The 16,702-nt window shown below is 47.2% G+C and overlaps 6 protein-coding genes across 6 annotated transcripts; 2 read left to right on the forward strand and 4 right to left on the reverse strand.

Moving 5' to 3' along the window:
* Positions 1-70: 70 nt before the first annotated feature.
* SERLADRAFT_447160 (uncharacterized protein) lies at positions 71-2,127 on the reverse strand (the record flags this gene model as incomplete). The annotated part of the gene is made up of 6 exons (XM_007315957.1): positions 71-1,139; positions 1,198-1,285; positions 1,336-1,493; positions 1,545-1,752; positions 1,812-1,898; positions 1,959-2,127. 6 exons carry the CDS (start codon positions 2,040-2,042, stop codon positions 700-702), a joined length of 1,065 nt encoding a protein of 354 aa, XP_007316019.1.
* A 93-nt stretch (positions 2,128-2,220) lies between these two features.
* Positions 2,221-3,540, forward strand: SERLADRAFT_383717 (uncharacterized protein; the record flags this gene model as incomplete). Its single annotated transcript, XM_007315958.1, has 3 exons — positions 2,221-2,741; positions 2,817-3,179; positions 3,241-3,540. 3 exons carry the CDS (start codon positions 2,334-2,336, stop codon positions 3,277-3,279), a joined length of 810 nt encoding a protein of 269 aa, XP_007316020.1.
* A 96-nt stretch (positions 3,541-3,636) lies between these two features.
* SERLADRAFT_462219 (uncharacterized protein) lies at positions 3,637-5,460 on the forward strand (the record flags this gene model as incomplete). The annotated part of the gene is made up of 9 exons (XM_007315959.1): positions 3,637-3,855; positions 3,970-4,152; positions 4,229-4,319; positions 4,403-4,446; positions 4,504-4,586; positions 4,651-4,664; positions 4,719-5,170; positions 5,244-5,308; positions 5,362-5,460. Coding segments are annotated over 8 exons (879 nt in total).
* Positions 5,461-5,578: 118 nt separating this feature from the next.
* Positions 5,579-6,128, reverse strand: SERLADRAFT_462221 (uncharacterized protein; the record flags this gene model as incomplete). Its single annotated transcript, XM_007315960.1, has 2 exons — positions 5,579-5,996; positions 6,064-6,128. Coding segments are annotated over 2 exons (477 nt in total), but the record flags the coding sequence as incomplete, so codon positions are not given.
* A 142-nt stretch (positions 6,129-6,270) lies between these two features.
* On the reverse strand, positions 6,271-6,988 carry SERLADRAFT_462226 (uncharacterized protein; the record flags this gene model as incomplete). The annotated part of the gene is made up of 5 exons (XM_007315961.1): positions 6,271-6,485; positions 6,556-6,623; positions 6,675-6,726; positions 6,782-6,819; positions 6,880-6,988. The coding sequence occupies 5 exons, from the start codon at positions 6,899-6,901 to the stop codon at positions 6,462-6,464; spliced, it is 204 nt and encodes a 67-aa protein (XP_007316023.1).
* Positions 6,989-7,546: 558 nt separating this feature from the next.
* On the reverse strand, positions 7,547-16,666 carry SERLADRAFT_414152 (uncharacterized protein; the record flags this gene model as incomplete). Its single annotated transcript, XM_007315962.1, has 26 exons — positions 7,547-8,068; positions 8,124-8,312; positions 8,376-8,503; positions 8,558-8,781; positions 8,836-8,958; positions 9,013-9,101; positions 9,153-9,277; positions 9,330-9,527; positions 9,586-9,856; positions 9,909-10,103; positions 10,155-10,356; positions 10,414-10,494; positions 10,544-10,566; positions 10,696-10,993; positions 11,045-11,534; positions 11,587-12,106; positions 12,162-12,895; positions 12,950-13,397; positions 13,451-13,696; positions 13,754-13,936; positions 14,297-14,393; positions 14,448-14,513; positions 14,654-14,974; positions 15,029-15,363; positions 15,415-15,833; positions 16,087-16,666. The coding sequence occupies 26 exons, from the start codon at positions 16,664-16,666 to the stop codon at positions 8,033-8,035; spliced, it is 6,621 nt and encodes a 2,206-aa protein (XP_007316024.1).
* Positions 16,667-16,702: the final 36 nt, after the last annotated feature.

Here is a 16,702-nt window from a genome sequence, read left to right on the forward strand (position 1 = left end):
TTTACCATCATGGAGGTTAGTCCTCATCCTCATCTCCTTTTTGCGCCTTGGCTGAGCCACTGACTTGTCAATTTTCCATCTCGTAGGGCCGCGATGTCGATCTCCTCCTGGGCCTCGACATGCTTAAAGCCCATCAAGCTTGCATAGACCTGGAGAGAAATGTCCTTCGAATTCAAGGACGTGAAGTACGCTTCCTCTCCGAGCATGAACTGCCGGATAAAGCGCGGATTATGGATGCTGGCGTCGATGACACTGCTTCACCTCGCTCTGCAGCTGCTACAGCATCATCATCATCTGTACCTGACCGGAATCCTCCTGCGCCGTCGTTTCCTGGGGGAGGGAACACACTTGGTTCAGCCCCAACTGGAGTTCAGAGAGGCGCTGCGAGGAGTGCGCCTCCAGCATCACGAACGCATCACCCAGAGTCTGCTATCGCCACTCTCATGGGCCTTGGAGCTACGCGCGAATTAGCCATCAGTTCGCTGGATGCGGCGGGTGGTAATCTGGACGTTGCAGCATCGCTATTGTTCTGAAAAATTATCATTGTCCCAGTTTCATGGTTTTTTGTTTCTTGATTGCTGACGACAAGTTGACGATGTACAATTGTATAAATAATGTGTAAAGTAGAAGTACAAATGCAAAATGTAAGCGATAAATAGCAAGTAACGGGCGGGAGAAGTGATACGAGCGAGGACCAGGTCAGATGAGATTGACTCTCGTCCGTACGAGACCTCCACGCCAATTTCTCATTCCAGCAGAACGGTGGTGCGACCAGTCACCTTGCATCCTCGAAAAAGCATCCTGAATATGTTCTGGGCGCAGCGCGGTGCGGGCTTCAGGAGGTGGTAGGAACAGCGAGCTAACAGGGAGTGGTGTATCATCCCTATCCGGGGAATCGTCGCGTCTGCGTTTGTTCGCCCCTGCATCGAGGGCGCTATTTACTTTCCGTTTCCCCAGAACAGGAGAGGTATAGTCTTCACGGAGGTACGACTCTTCAAGTGATTTCTTGACATCGAGGCCTGCCAATGTGAGCGAGCGCACCATTTCGAAAGCGAGAAAGCCGACAATATCGATGGTGTCGTCGTTCGCTCTTAGGTCTAACTGTACTGGAAGATTGAGAAAGTCGCGGAAGCGCTTGGCTAGGTGAATTGTTTCAGCGCGATTCTTAAAACTGCTCGTGGGGAGATTGCAACTGACCTTTCCTATACGTAAATGAGGCTTGACGACAATCTGAGTAGTGTTGATATTCCTCTCGCGTCATCTGACGTGTAGCATCGTCTGCTTCCTATTATCAAATTCAGCAACGACAAACGTCTTTGTATGTATGAACCATACCTTGAGTCGTTGGATGGAAGCTTCGTGAGCTTCGATGTCGTCTTCATCTTCTTCATCGTCCGACTGGTGTCCACTCTGTCTGAGTACCTCTGAATAAATGGTCGTTATCTCCCAGGGTAGCTTGATGGTGATTTTCTGGGCCTTGGTCGTTAGTTTATCTAATCCACGGAGTTAGAAACGAGTAGTGATGCATCATTTGAAAGACATACCGTCAGCACCGTCCTCTAGGGTCTCAACCTCCACACCTGCACCTCCCTCTCCACCAGAATCCTTAGCATGCTTCCGCACGTCTTTCCAAGATAGATATGTCCTCAGCCGGTTCACTTTTCCTCTGTCATGACGGATGAGGAAAATAAGGTCTTCGGCTGAAGTGTAGCGGGCCCCACGACGTGCTGCGAGAGCTCTAGCCTGCAAGATCTTTACGGCCAAAAGTAAGTGTGTGGCGGGATGCGTCTGGCGCGACATCAAGCGCTTACCAGCTCGATGAGTTGACTTCGAACGATGTCCTCGACGAGATTAACGGTTTCTGCGGCTGGATCTTGCACCTCTCCAAATACAAACATCTGCGAAAGCGTTGAGAATTAGCTGGATACTTGTGGACTTTATATGTGGGTGCTGCACACCATCTGAGATATTTCTTGGGAATATTTGTAGTCACGGCTACCACTGCCTTCCTGAGCGGCAGCTTTCTTTGTCGTTGTCGCCATGGATGGTATCCTCGAGTAGTGTGTTCAAGGATACCAGTGATACAGTATGGACCAGGATAGGTAGTGCGTAAAGTAAGTCCGGGTCTTTGTCGCGGTTCCATTGGGCACGCGTTTAGCGATTCCCGTGACTTTTGTCAGCTTTTGCTATCATGAGCAATCCAAACGCAATAACAAATCTGACCACAAGCTCACTATGGCTCGCCTCAGCTTGCTCAGTCATACAGCAGTTTATCTTATAACAACATTGCAGTATCTAAATCGTATCTAAATCTCTTGCTCTACTATCCATTCATGGCCACCACAAAACCTGAGCTAGACAAGCCTTTGCAGCTTCCTCTTTCCCCTGAAGACCTCCAGACCATCAATGAATATCTGTTCCCCCTCACACCACAAGAAATCTTGAAATGGGCTGTGGAATACCTTCCAGGGTTGTACCAAACCACTGCGTTTGGTCTTACAGGTCTTGTCGCCATCGACATGTTGTCGAAACTTACACCATCGCCCCCACCACTTATATTTCTCGACACCCTGTATCATTTCCAAGAGACATACGAGCTCGTGCAAGAAGTAGAGAAGCGGTACGGTCAGCATATACACGTCTATAAACCCGAGGGATGTCAGACTGTCCAGGATTTCGAAACCAAGTTCGGTGAGAAATTATGGGAGACCGATGAGGATACATATGATTTTGCCGTAAAAGTCAGTTATCGTCGCTCTTTATCTTTCTCCTTTCATTCGTAGCATGTGGACATAATGCTGATATACCGCCCCCAGGTTGAACCCGCTCAGCGCGCTTATCAAGAGCTGAATGTCAGATCTGTGATTACCGGTCGACGCGCATCCCAAGGCGGAGATCGCGCCAGTTTGCAGCCTCTCGAAGTAGATGCAACAGGTCTGTTGAAGTTGAACCCACTCTGCTCATGGACATTCCCCTTCGTCGAGTGGTATATCACGCAGAACAATGTTCCACGAAACAGGCTTCTCGATCAAGGCTATAAGAGTGTCGGTGACTGGCATAGTACGGTGAAAAGCGGTGATGGTGATGGAGGAGAACGTGCAGGGCGGTGGGCTGATAAACAAGAAAAGACTGAATGTGGGCTACACAAAGACTATTTTGCTATGAAGGCACGAGCAAAGGTGAATCCTATCGCTTGCTATTGTTTGTGTCATGACAACTAATGAAAACTGACAACGTTAGCTGGAGGCGCAGCAAGCTCAAGAACTAGGGAAAAACTAGAAGTAAAGACTGTGACGCTGTGCTAGTTGCAACCTAGAATATTCCATAGGGTCGGCATTCGCTACGCGTTTGACCACTTCGCGAGCTTTAAGCTTGACGTTTTTATGGTATGTCCTACACATGCTTTAGTACAGGGCGATAATCGAGATTTCTTCAATTATATGGATCTACGAATGGATCGTCTGTCGTGATGATTTCGCGTGGCCATGTGCTGTGGTATATCTGAAGCTGTGCAGATGCTATACCAGACCTCCTTTCGTCCCAAGATTGTTGTGATATTTTAGCTGATCCATTCCCATTTGTTATCGTTCTGCCGTTATGCTCGGCATGCTGTGTCAGAGCGGAAGTATGGCAGATGACAGCTGAGCTACAACCAGTTCAGCTACAGCACGCTTCTCCTTCCATATCATCAATACGATTGCCACGGCTTGCCAATAACAGAAACACCCAATCTGTCGGACTTGGTATCCTATTCATATACGCGCTGCATGGCTGACTAGCCTCACAAAAAGGACCAACACACGTCCACAACCACCTTCATCCCCCAGCTGTCAATACAGACACAATGGCCGTAAAGTACGTTCCTTCTCTGCTCGCTTCTCTCCACCACACATCGCTGAACTCCAATTTCTCGTCCGTCGCTCCTCAACACTCATCATCACCTCGCCATATCGTGATGCTCGCTGAAAGCTCACAGCTGCAGATCTTACGCTCTGCCCTCAAGCCAGAGATTAAACCGGAGGACATCCCGCCCCTTCCTGAGATACAAGCTGAGGCTATCAAGGTACAAGTGTTCACGCACCGCAGTTACTACGCTAGGCCGAACCACGTATTCGAGGATCACCCCAATGATCCCAGTCCTGACAACGAGAAGTACGTCTCCGCCACATCTTCTTCTTTGATCCACTGATCCTCTGTGCACTTGCCTGCCTGCTTGCATCACTTGCAGGTTCGAGCACCTCGGCGACACCGTCCTTGGTCTGGTGGTCACTACTCTGTTACTGGAACTATACCCCAACCTTCGCGTGGGCCCTTCGACTGTAAGCTTCCTCTTCGACTAAAAAATCTGCACGGGGTTCCGCATTGGGGCGTCCTCGTTCTCATTTCCATGTCTTCGATACAGAAAATCAGGGCCTTGATTGTTGGTAACGCCACATTGGCAGACGTGTGAGTCATTAAATGGCGTTAGATTAGGAGTGACTCACATGATGATTCGCCATGTAGTTCCCGCAGGTACAGGCTCCCAGAGCGTCTCCGTCTGCACCCGGCCCAAGCCATCACATTGCGAGCATCGACGAACGTCCAAGGTACTGTTTTCTCCATCGCTTTATCACGGAAAAACACTGACAATACATAACACACGTCAATTAGCCGACGTTTTCGAGGTAAGTTAGGAATGCAATGTAGCAGACGATTTTATTTCTTACCAGAACGGGTAGTCCTATGTAGGAGGGCTCTACTTGGATCAAGGGCTCGAAACTGTCAGGGGATGGCTCAGACGTCTTTTTGGACCATACACCACCGAAGCCTACCAAAGGATCCGAAAGCAGCACGGCTTACCACTGGCGCCTACTCCTCCTTTGACCCCTCCTATCCAGACCCCGCCGCCTTCATACTCTCCACAGCCACCCTGGTCCACTTCGCACATCTCGTCCACCCCGACGACCATTGGACATCTGGCGCTGTTCAACCAGCACCTGCAGAAAGAAAACAAAGGGGTCGAATGGGTGTACGGAATTGGAGAAGGCGAAGCAGCGAAGACGACGCCGATCTGGATGGTCCGTGTGTTGGTCGATGGCGAGCTATATGGCCGCGGACAGGGAAATACCAAGAAGGCCGCGCGCAATGAAGCCGCGAAGGAAGGTCTGGAGAAAATGGGTATTAATGTTTGGTAAGTACCGACGGTATTTGAGCGTTAATTTTGACATGGAAGTTGATGTCGGATTTGTGTTGGATGCGGGCAGAAGACCACGGATCACTCAGCAGGGTTTCTTCAGACTGCTGCTGGATGCGCGGACGTTCATCCTGCGTTAGTGTGCAGAGATTGTGCATGGGATGTGCCAGGCTGATGCACGGACTAAGAATACTGTGATCAAAGAATTATATGTGAAGTCTGTTCTTGAGATACATAGCAATGATGTGTACTACTTTTTGAAAAGTGTTTCTTGATAAATTGTTGTCAATGATGTATTTGATGCTATACGCAAAACCAGAACCACATACGTGAATATGATAGATTGAGAGGAGGTTAATGTCATGATTTATTTTAGACGCCCCATCTACTTTCCACTTCTTGAATCACCCAGTCTACCCATTTTATCGACTGGAGGAGCACCCCACACCAAAGTTTTGCGCGCTGGATCCAACAGCCTGGGGAAAGTCCTGTCTAATAGTGGTGCCAGCACACCTGAAGCCATCCGGATCTCTGGTAACTTTGCAGGTACAGGTTCGACAGGAAACGGCGTCAACTCAGTAGCGGTGGTGACATTCGCCACTGTTTTCCCATCTTGCTCCCCGCTTATCGTCGTCGTCGTCACCGTCGTCCCGACCCTCTGCAACGCGCGCGCCTCCTGATCTACATCGTCAAAGTCATCCTGCTTGACGGCGCTGATAGAATACGCCCATACGCCCACGCCAAATCCTGCAAGAACGAGTCCTGTGAGAGCGTTCCGGAGACGGAAGGGCTCGCGCGCTCGTTTGAGGCCCGGCGACATGACCTGGAAAGGCAGAGAGGGCGAATGATGATGATCATTTGGATTGTGGATGTGTGTGGAATGTGCTCACATAGCTCCTGGGCCGATACGAGGCATCGACAGCTTTTCTTGAAACGTATGGGTCTGACATGGTGCGGAGTTAGCCGTGTACTCTCTGGGCCGCAAGTGGTTGATGTCCAGCTCAGCAAAGTAAGGCTAACGAGCTCAAGGGATACGAAATTTCAAACGGACGAGATGTACTCAGATAAATAATGGCCTGGTGCTTTTACAAATTGACAAGACTCAAGAATCGTGGTGATAAGCGGATGAAATAGATATGCAGAGGACAAAGTGCTGTAGTAAAATGTATAACCTCAGAGACCAGCCTACACGAACATTCCTCGCTCTATCGAATGCATTGCAGCCCCAGGCAATCTCACAGAGTGAGCGTATTAGAAAAAAATCAACTTGTCATTGCAATCTCTAGGTTTACTCGTTAGCAGCGGGCTTGCCCTGTACAGAAGACGTCCAGTAATCAGCAAGGTAATCATCAGGAATTTTGGAATACAGCAATGAAACGCACAAATGCGAGAGAGTAGATGCCGTATGTCGTGCCAAACATGCCGAGGGTGAACAAGCTGTAGTAGGTGCCTAGGGATGTATGTCAGACAATCCACATAGCTCAGAGCCATATATGCTCACCAAGATACAGCCGCGAACGTGGCAGGCGGTAGTAAACAGGCTTGTGGGAGTGCTATGCGATACATGTCAGCAATGCCTTAACTTTCTGCACTCGAAACGAAGCATACCTGGATCACCTGCTGCCTCTCTAGGATTCGGTTTGGCTCTGCACATAAGTTTTCTAGTCAACAAAACAGTAGTGAATGAGGTTTATGGCATAACTTACTGTTCACGACTGCGTCAATCATCCTGATTTTAAGAGTATGCAAGGAATAACACGCTGCTGGTTTTGCTGAATGGAATGAACGGACCAGCCACGAACGAAATATGGTCGTGAGCGGAGTCTGAATCGCGTCTGGCCGAGGTTTCCCGAACGTCGACGATGGCAGAACGCGTCCGAGTCAGAGTGCGTTTGTGTGATAACTTATGATAATCCGCGATGCTCACAGACATTGTAGGGACTCACAATACACAGGCCCATCATCTATGGAAACACTGCAACTGTCTTGACTCCAGATGAGAAAAAGCTCATCAACTTTCCTGATCATACCCATCGCTGGACCGTCGCCTTGCGCAGTGCAGCGTCCACTGCCGATTCAGATATCGTAGGCGGTGCAGACGACCTTAGTTATTTCATAAAACGGGTTACGTTCAAGCTCCACGACACATATGCCAATCCTACACGAAGTGAGTCGTCGCGTCACTTGCATTCTATCTATCTATCGTTTCTGACAACAATGGTCACTGTCCTCAGATATCGACAAGCCCCCATTTGAGGTTACAGAGACGGGGTACGTCGATAAAGGACCAGCTGAACGACACTGACATTGACAGTCTCCAAGGTGGGGAGAGTTTGAGGTCCATATCAGGATCACTTTCATAGCTGAATCGGGAGAAAAGGCCATCAGTTTTTACCACCACCTCAAACTACATCCCTGGACAGTCACTGGCGATCCAGAAATCCCAAGTCTCGAAACCGCCGTCAAACTAGGTCCCGTTCACTCTTGGCAATACGACGAGATTGTTTTCAGCGACCCTTTTCAGTCGTTCCTCAACATTCTCACTACCCACCCACCCACACCTCTCCCTAAAACAAAGCGGAAGCCAGTTCCCTTTCATACTTCTAATATGGCCTCCCTCGAGGCAAGTAGAGGTGGCGTCCCAGAGTTTAATGCTCTCATGGAGAAAGAGGAAGCGGAGAGACTCGAAACTGCGAGAAAGACCATTGTGGCGGAACAGGAGCGCTGGAGAGGCATCCTCATCGGACGAGAAAAAGAGCTAGAACGGCTACATAAACAGTTGCAAGCTTCTTGATCATACAGTATAAGGGAGATGTACAGATTTACAGCTTTTTCAGGATATGTATACAACCTCATTGATCAGTGCCATGCAGCCCACCCTGGATACATTTTGGCCTATGAAGGACTTATTAGTCGCATTTTTCACTAAATGATATGGAGATGGCCGTACCAAGTTCGCACTGTCGGTTGCTTCTTGGATGAGCATTTGAACAAGGTTACTTGTGGAGATTTCTTTTTCGTGTCTTTCCTTGCTGGTAGAATAAATGCCCTTTAGCTTTTTCTCGATGGGATTCAGCGCATTTTTGGCCAAATGACGCAAATCAGTGGTTGATTTTACAGCGTTTCGCCTATCTCGTTCCTGTACACGTACAATCATAATCTCGTCAAAAATCAAAAGAATTGAAAGCTATGAAACACGTACCATCTTACGTTTTTCATCCTCCCATTCTACCAAAGGATCGTGGATGAAAGCATCTAAAACGCTCATCAAAGAATCCTTGTTGTCTCGTAAAAGCTGCAAAGTGACTTCGCATGCTTTACGGAAAACACCTGAGCATCCACAGCGTCAGATAGCACGTTCAGAATAAAATCGAAATATAGCACCTTCCACCCCTGTAACGCCTAGCCCATCGATCATGTTCTGTGTGAGGCGGAAAGGAACGCGTTCTGGAGTTTCCAACGTTTTTCCCTGGCAAAACGTTGAATTGAGGATAAACCAGAACTTCATCTCGTTGCCTACCTTTTCAAAAAGACAATTGAAGTCGACATGAACAGCATCTCCTGTGTTCGTATCCAAGAGTATGTTTTCGCAATGCCTATCCCCAAGGCTAAATCGAATGATCAGGAGAAATCGATGTACCGTTTCAAAGGCGCGAACGTACCCTAAAATAAAACCGACCATAGACATCACGGCTGCCGTCCTTCCGTAAGATAGACGGCTTGCTAGCCAAGCCGTTGGTTCTGGGAACGTCTCGATGAACCACTCGTGGAACACAGGGGGAAACCTAATATCCCCGTATCAACACAGCCGTAAATGTATAAGTGAGACGTCTTCTTACTCTGGCAGGACCTTGGTGATGAACAGATTTGCAGCATCCTTTTCAGGCGCTTCCTTGATCTTCTTGAACGTATCGCTTAGCTCCCCATTCTGTCCCAGGATGTCAGTAGATCTATAGATCATAGGCTCTTCTGGGCTCACCCAGCTTTTGATGCGTTTTGCGTCGTAAAACTTGACCAGTACGGGCCGAACAGGGATCGTATTTGGCACCCATTGAATGAATCCACATTCCTCGTTTAGCGTGACCACACCATAAGTGCGAATATCTATTAACAAAACAGTCAACATAGTGAACTATTATCAGCGTTGAGAACATACGAAGTTGTCGCCTACGCGATTCCGAATTTGCCTTTAGTAGTTTGTTGAGGATAGCATTAAAGTCCATCAGTCGAGCATCTTTACGGAGATCATCTTTCGGTTTTCCGAGGAACATGTATATTTGTCCGTTGCTTCCTCGGATCGTGATCTTCCTCGGTTTGGCTAACGAACGCATGATTTCGATCTCGTCGAAGAATTCTACAAAAAAAGCCGATGTGAAAGGAATACCATATATCATAGTGGAGTTAGCACCTACCGTCGAACGTTGGTGCAGCAGGAGGGAAAGGGTTATGGGTAGAGTGACTAGTCGAGGAGGTTGGAGGAAGATTTGCTGTAAGAGATTCTTGCAAAGGAATGAGTAGAGGGGAACGACCGAGAGCAGCCAATCGAGGAAACTCTTTCTTCATGCTAACAGTTTTTCTATCGTCATCAATATGGTGATTACACAGGCGGAGAAGCTCGTCCGTCATGGTGACGCATTGAGTTATTAGTACGGGCACCTGGTTTTTAGTATTGGCGGGATTACTCTGAATGGGAATCCTTTAGCAACCTAATAACAAATTCTAAAGGTTTACAGACCTTCAACTGGTCAAGTATGGCCTTGCCCCGCTGTTCACGGTTGGGCTTGGTTGATTTCACAACAGAAGTGAACAACCACAATGCTTGGTTTGGATACTCTTGTATCACGAGAGCAATCAGCTTTGAAAGTACCGCGTAGACATCTGTGTTAGTATGGCCGACTCGTGAAACAATTTGTGGAAACGCAGTGAACCACTTGAAAAAGAGTTAGAGTAAGAACGACAGAAGTTATATTCCATTGTTTACCTTATAAACTGGTATGGTTTTGATGGCGCTTGAGACGGTCGCATTTACTTTCCCAAAGACATCTGTTTTCAGAATCTTTGGATGTTCACCCATGTCCAGCCAAAGGGTGAGTAATCTAGGCACTGTCTGGTACACATATTTCGACCCGTATACAACTGCTTTTGCAAAGTTTCGGACTGTGTGTAAGTTCATCTTGATACCTCTGTAACCCAACAGAATTGAGTCATGTAAAGTTCTATGCTGCGGGAACGAAACATACCGCTTCTCTTGGTCTTGCGTAGACAAATTTCTGTAACATTGATCATGAAACTGGCCCAGATGATAGAATCCGCTCTCCCACCTGTTCAGGTGTCAGCGCAGGTGATCTAAGATGTAGACAGAAGACAAACTTGGGCCATAAGTCAGCTGCATTCTGGAATGCTTTCCAAACGTGAGCGATTTCAAAACGATCAGATTCATTCATCCAACGAGCAAGGAGAATATGAGACTAAAATTTTATTCAGCGACTAAGCAAGACTTCCGACTTTGCAGTGCCACTAACCTTGGCTTTCATCCTTTTTGTATCATCATCGTCTTCAGTTAGATCAATTGTGTCACTCTTATCTTCGATGATGCCAACCAAACGCATCGAGTTTTCCAGCTCTTGCAATGCTCGCAAGGGCTCTCCAGTCGCTTTCACGAGCTTCGCACTCTCCATAAACGAAAAATCTACTTTGCTCTGCTGAGCTTGTAGCATAGCGCTATAAGCTGTATGCCATTGACCTGCTTTACGAGCAATTTTGGCACTAGCAAGCCAAGAACGCCCAATTTCTGGCGTGAAGGCATTTCGGGGTGATGTACTAAGGCACCACGTTTATTGCATATTACACAGAAGAGAACATGTAGCTCACCTGAGCGAGAAAGCAGTCCGTCGCATGCTTAACACGGATTCACGAATGCGAAAATTAGGAAGTGTGAAGTTAAATCGAGTAGCCAATGATTGACCAAGAGACTGTACTACTGATCGACGCTCCTGGGAATTAGCTGGGAGCTTTTCCATGGCTGCATGGATCATTTCAAGCTCATGTATGAGGTGAAGATCAAGCACAGCATCATAAGACCGCCTGTAGCCCTGTTCTCCAGAGGCAGTGATGGGAGTACCAAGAACAACACGAGCCTGTGATAAAGAATTGCTGATAGCAATAGTGTCTCCTGTGCGCATTGATAGCAGCACACGAGCTTTAACAATAGAAGGTGTTTGATTTCCAGTATTCTCGACCATTTTTTCAACGTCATCCCAAGCTCCAATCATCCAAGCGCTTTCTGCTTGAAATCCTGCCAAATCTGACTCCCATGCCGGATTGCGGGTTAGAACACCCTGTACATGAGTACGAAGCGAATCTAACGATAAAACAGTCAAAATAAAGAGAAGAAAAATTGGATCGACGCTTACCATAATGTCCCAGATTTCTCAGGCATCGAAGAAGTCCTAGGTGGAAATCAAGATTATCTGGAGATTGCTGAAGTCGTACTTCCCAACAACTCTGTGCTGATGTCCAACGTCCTGTACTCTCGTGTTGACGAATCTGATGCTCCAAAGAAGGCGACAGGATAAGAGTGGAAACACCTTCCATGCCATCTGGCTCGTTGAGATTGGCGTAGATCTCATGCAGCCGCTCATAATACGGAGTAATCTGGTTCTTACGACTGGGCGTTTGACGTTCTCGCATTGCAATGATCTGGCGCTCGAAGTTCATCAGGGAACGAGCATAAGCTTTACATTGTAAGGCAGCCTTCGCCATTAGGTCATGATTGATGCTGGACAACATTGAGTCCACTTGAACCAGTTGCTCTTCACCTTCAACCATTACGTGCTGAGTGCGAACTCGTTTGCTGTCTACCTTTTTGGAGCTAATATCTTGACGAAGAATCCGCACATATTTACTGAGATGATCCAGCAGCATGAAGACGGCCTGAAACGTATTAGTAACCCTTGCGATCATTGCGAAAAATATGTCAGTGAATCACCTGGGCGCTGAGTAGCTTTTTGTCTGGACTTGAACAACTATCAGATGCAACTTGATCTTCCAGCACAGCTAACAACTCTGAAAGGATATCTTGCTTATCCTCCTCGCTTCCAGAGAGAAGAATATTCAACACCAAATGAGGGAGGAGATGATGGGCCACCCCCACATCTTTGTTACGAACTGCTGAGCGTAAAACGCTGAAAATCTTCTGAGCAGTATTCCCCGAAGCTCTTGTTAGAAGGTGTTCTGTCCATTTTTGGATCCATTCTCGGTATGTTGGAAGTCGCGGGCTCGGATAGATGGGTCGTTTTGGCTCTTCCGAATCCTTCAAGCGAACTGAATAACGACTTTCAAGTAATGGCGTGACGGTTTCCAGGACATGTTTGGGCAAACTGTTCCATCGGTTTCGAACTTTCATAGGGACAGATGTCGTAGTGCCTGAGGTTACCAGGGCGGGCGTAAACTTGCAGAATCGGAGCAACTCTTGTATAGCGTACGCCAGGTGATTCTGGTATTGGATGTCGCTAGTTGACCGAAATGCGCCCACCAAGACGTCTTTGATGATGTGCAATGCAAAAAGGACAGCTTCTCCTTCGTCTGTAAAATTGCTGCGCACGACCATCCTGGTATCACTGAGACCGATTTCGCATCTGTCGGGGTCAACAGCTCCAAGAATCCCTATACATTCGAACGCCAGCAATTGCGAGTTCTCCGTCCCGTCTCCATCGTGACAGGCTGTGGCAAGTAAAGCAGACAGAGTATGTCCAATTAACGGATCAAAAATGTCACCTGAAGCAAGACTCTGAACGAAGGGCCTTTCGTTTAGCATGAAGGACTTGAGTTCGCCAAGTGATTGTAATGCGACCGTCAGATTGTCACTGCCTGAACGATCCAAAATCTTCTGTAATCTATACTTCGGTTGCCACGATTTACGGGAGTCTTGGAGCTTCTCATGAAGCTCGTACAACTCTGGAATCGCGCGTAAGTCAACAATGTCGTCTAAATGTTTCCCCGAGCGTTCCCCTACGTCGAATATAATGTAATGCAACGACTTCCTGGCTAGGTCACGGCCAGAAGGAGACAAAGTTGACCATGAGGAAATGAACGATGCACTAGTAGGTCCGACATGAGGGCCGACTTCGTTGGGCTCCAAGGTGGATAAGAACGTAAACCAAGTTGCTAGTGTAACTTCAGACAGTTCAGGTATGAGAAACATAGTTTGTAACATTGCCATGATCTGCGAATCACAATATGAATATCGTCATGGTGAAGTATGCAGGACTATAATACCTGTGGGGAGACGCTGTTGATTGCTGGCCCTATGTGACCAATTAAGGCACCTATACTTCGCAAAATCTGCCGCTTTTCGGAAATGCTTTTCTTTCCAAGTACGTCCTGGAGTGTGTCATTCATGTCCGATATTATTCCCAGCATGTGGTCCTTCAAAAAAGGAGCTAGAGTGGATACTGCGGAGGCGCGTTCTGGCCTCGAAGATTTAGATAACGATCGCTCCACTCTCTTGAGAGCTTGGACTGCCTACTCAGTCACATCAAAATCAGGGTTTCGTGTAGGCCTGAAGAAGGATTGACTGACCGCTGCTGAATTCTCCTCGTTCTCGTCTCCTAGGACGATTACTAGCTCTGTCAGCAAGGGAAGTCTACAGCTTCCGACTAAACTTTGAACATCTATGCTAGAAGAGTCGATGTTCAAATTCACAACCGCGTCGGACAGAATTTTCAGGATAAAATTCAGTGCCTTGCTTGGTTGTCCTGGTCCCTGTAAAAGAAAAACGTGTGCAAGTACTTCCCGCGAGTTCCTGAGGAATAAGTTGGAGTTAGAAGTTCCAAGTTGCGACGACATCTCTTCGAGTACTCTGGAGTCACAGCTGGCAAAAATCTGGGGCAGCGTTTTGGAGAGCGTAACAGAAATAAAGTCGCCTGGGGACACTGAAATAAATCGGCACGTCTCCGCCAGCAGGCTAGGTTGTGTACACATCCGAGACACCAGGAACGGAGCGATACGAGGCATATAGGGAGACACCAAACTGTAGGGCGACTTCTTATGGTACTTTGACAATTCCAACAGCTAGACAAGAAAGGTCAATCTGAGAGGTAAAGCCTTGGTTTGATGGGTTACCTGTAAGTAAGCAACGCCTCTAAGCAGTGGGTTTTGTTTAGCTAACTGAGAGATCAAGCAGCAGACCGCTTGTTCTAAACCTTCTGCCTTGGTGGATCTAAGCAGATACATGCTCAATGGAACCTGAGAGATGAAATAACTGAAAACCTACCGCCCAATAAACCCAACAGATATTAGCATTGTTTCCTTGACAGAATCCTTAGGTGCATCGAGTAATCTATAAACATTGTTAAACATAAGCTCGGTGCGCCTCCACACGCCATCAGTGGTAGCTTCGTATAATTTGGCCACTTCTGCTATCGCACGGCTTCTCACAACTGTCAGCGACATGGTATATGAGTTGTATGCTTGACTTACCCAGCACTGAGCCTTACATATCTGTCTTTCTCCGCAAGACCATGGTATATCATTTCTAAAGCACTCGTCATACTAACCATCTCTGATTTGGGGGAGTGGTATTTGATAACTTGGGCTAACGCCAGGAATACTCTTCGACGAACAAGACCTGTAATTTCCTCTTCTAATCCATCGAGCAGTCGCGTGAGGATAGGCATAAAACATGGTAGTGTGGAAAGTGGTGGACCGTATGTCCCTTCGTTTTGAGAGAGAAGAGCAGGGAAATCACAAATTTTCTCTGCTAACGATAACCGAGCTGGGCCCGCCGTCATATGAAGTGGCCTGTTGTAAAGAGAGTTGATCAAAAGCACAAAACACATAGCTCGCATTCTTTACCCATCAAATCTTTTTTGGATTTCATCAGCTGCACGTTGGGCATATAATACCGCAGGGGAGTCTTCATCTACATCCATCCAATGTAAATCGTCTGGGACGATCAATTCTTCTACAGTCTCCCTCACATTCCTGCGCCAGAGTGATATTGCATTCTGATCAGCTATGTCCGGTTTTGCACTTAGATTGGAGGGTGCCTGCAGTGCTTTATCGATTTCCCTGATTAAGGCGCTCTTGTTATCATAATCATTGTTCCCTTCGAAAAAGTCCCTCGCCATGGACAGCGTGGCTGGATCGAACGAGGGTAAACGAATTCGTATATATTCGGATCCTAAAAACTTTTTTAAAAAAAGAATAAGTAATCACTTAAGTCTAGTTGATATACATACACGTAGCTCAAAGCCTGGATCTCCCCAATGTTCGCTGCGCAAAATGCTCAATACAGCAGAAGCGTTGTGAGAAGTCTTGAGACCTTTGCATGCCGCGAAAGTACTGCGAAGAGCAGCATAGGAAGATTCCCAAGCACTATTTGGCCCCTCTTCAAGAACGCATAGCAATAAACGACATGGTAAACCATCAAGAGAAACCTCAAAGCTAGGTGATTGCGCTAGAAGCACATGAGATGACTCAATTATCCGTGCCAAGCTCCGAGATCGCCTATGTGGGGTAGTGGGACAACACAAGCAGTAGTTGAAAGCCGATTGCGCAAGCACTACAGTTCTCCGCAGCAGATCCATCATGAACCATTGTGAAAGTAATGGAGGGCTTAGAACCCTGCTCAAGATTTCAACGATAACACTGAGAAAGACTGGAATATATGATGCAGACGGCAATGTTAACGTATGAGAAGTGCCTGGTGGGTTCTGATTATTTCGTCAGGTAAATAGCAAGCCTCGACTCTGTTAGACCATACCGGTATCCTCGCATCTGAAGAAGTTGTTTCCTTGAGATGGGGTTTAGTGAACCATGTAATGTCCAAGGGAGACTTTGAAGCAGGCAGGGTTACAATTTCTGGCGCTCTTTAAGAGAATATTTACTACAAAGAAGGATAGTTTACGCACCATCACATATGTCGAGACTTTCAGATATGACATCTCGCAGAACTTTCCATGGTGGTTTTCCAGAGCCCTCCGTAGTCTTCACAGATCCACCTAGGGACCGCAAGAAGACGATCATCCCTTGAATAGCTTTTGAATGTAATGTAGAAGGTATTGGTATCCCTTCTTTCTCGGGAACTTGAACATCCAACCAAGATTCGGATGAGTGGCAGAGACCAAGAAGCTGCACGAAAAACTTCTTTGTGATATCCTCCAGACCTACATACAATGAATCGATCCGGTCCGTTGCACGTTGAATTACGTCCAAGGAGATGTCAGTCAAAACCAGTCTTTCGTGAATGCTTTCCCAGAGCGCAGGTCTAGCATACGGGAATAGGCCCAAAATGACATCCGATAAGCCAGAGAGGACAGCGGTCCATGTTTCCTTGTGGGAAGAGGGAACAACGCTAATGAAATCTTCACTCAACTCTCCTGCTATGAGGGAATTGAGGAATTCTAAGAAATGTTTGGGAGCTACCTCTCCCTCTGTCGTACTCTGGAATGTTGCCGGAACTATGAACTGCGTTGATACCGGCAAACTCATTGTGGAGCTAAATCAAAAGACTGGATGGATTAAGCT

This window comes from Serpula lacrymans (genome assembly GCF_000218685.1).
Source record: "Serpula lacrymans var. lacrymans S7.9 unplaced genomic scaffold SERLAscaffold_4, whole genome shotgun sequence".
Classification (NCBI taxonomy): domain Eukaryota; kingdom Fungi; phylum Basidiomycota; class Agaricomycetes; order Boletales; family Serpulaceae; genus Serpula; species Serpula lacrymans.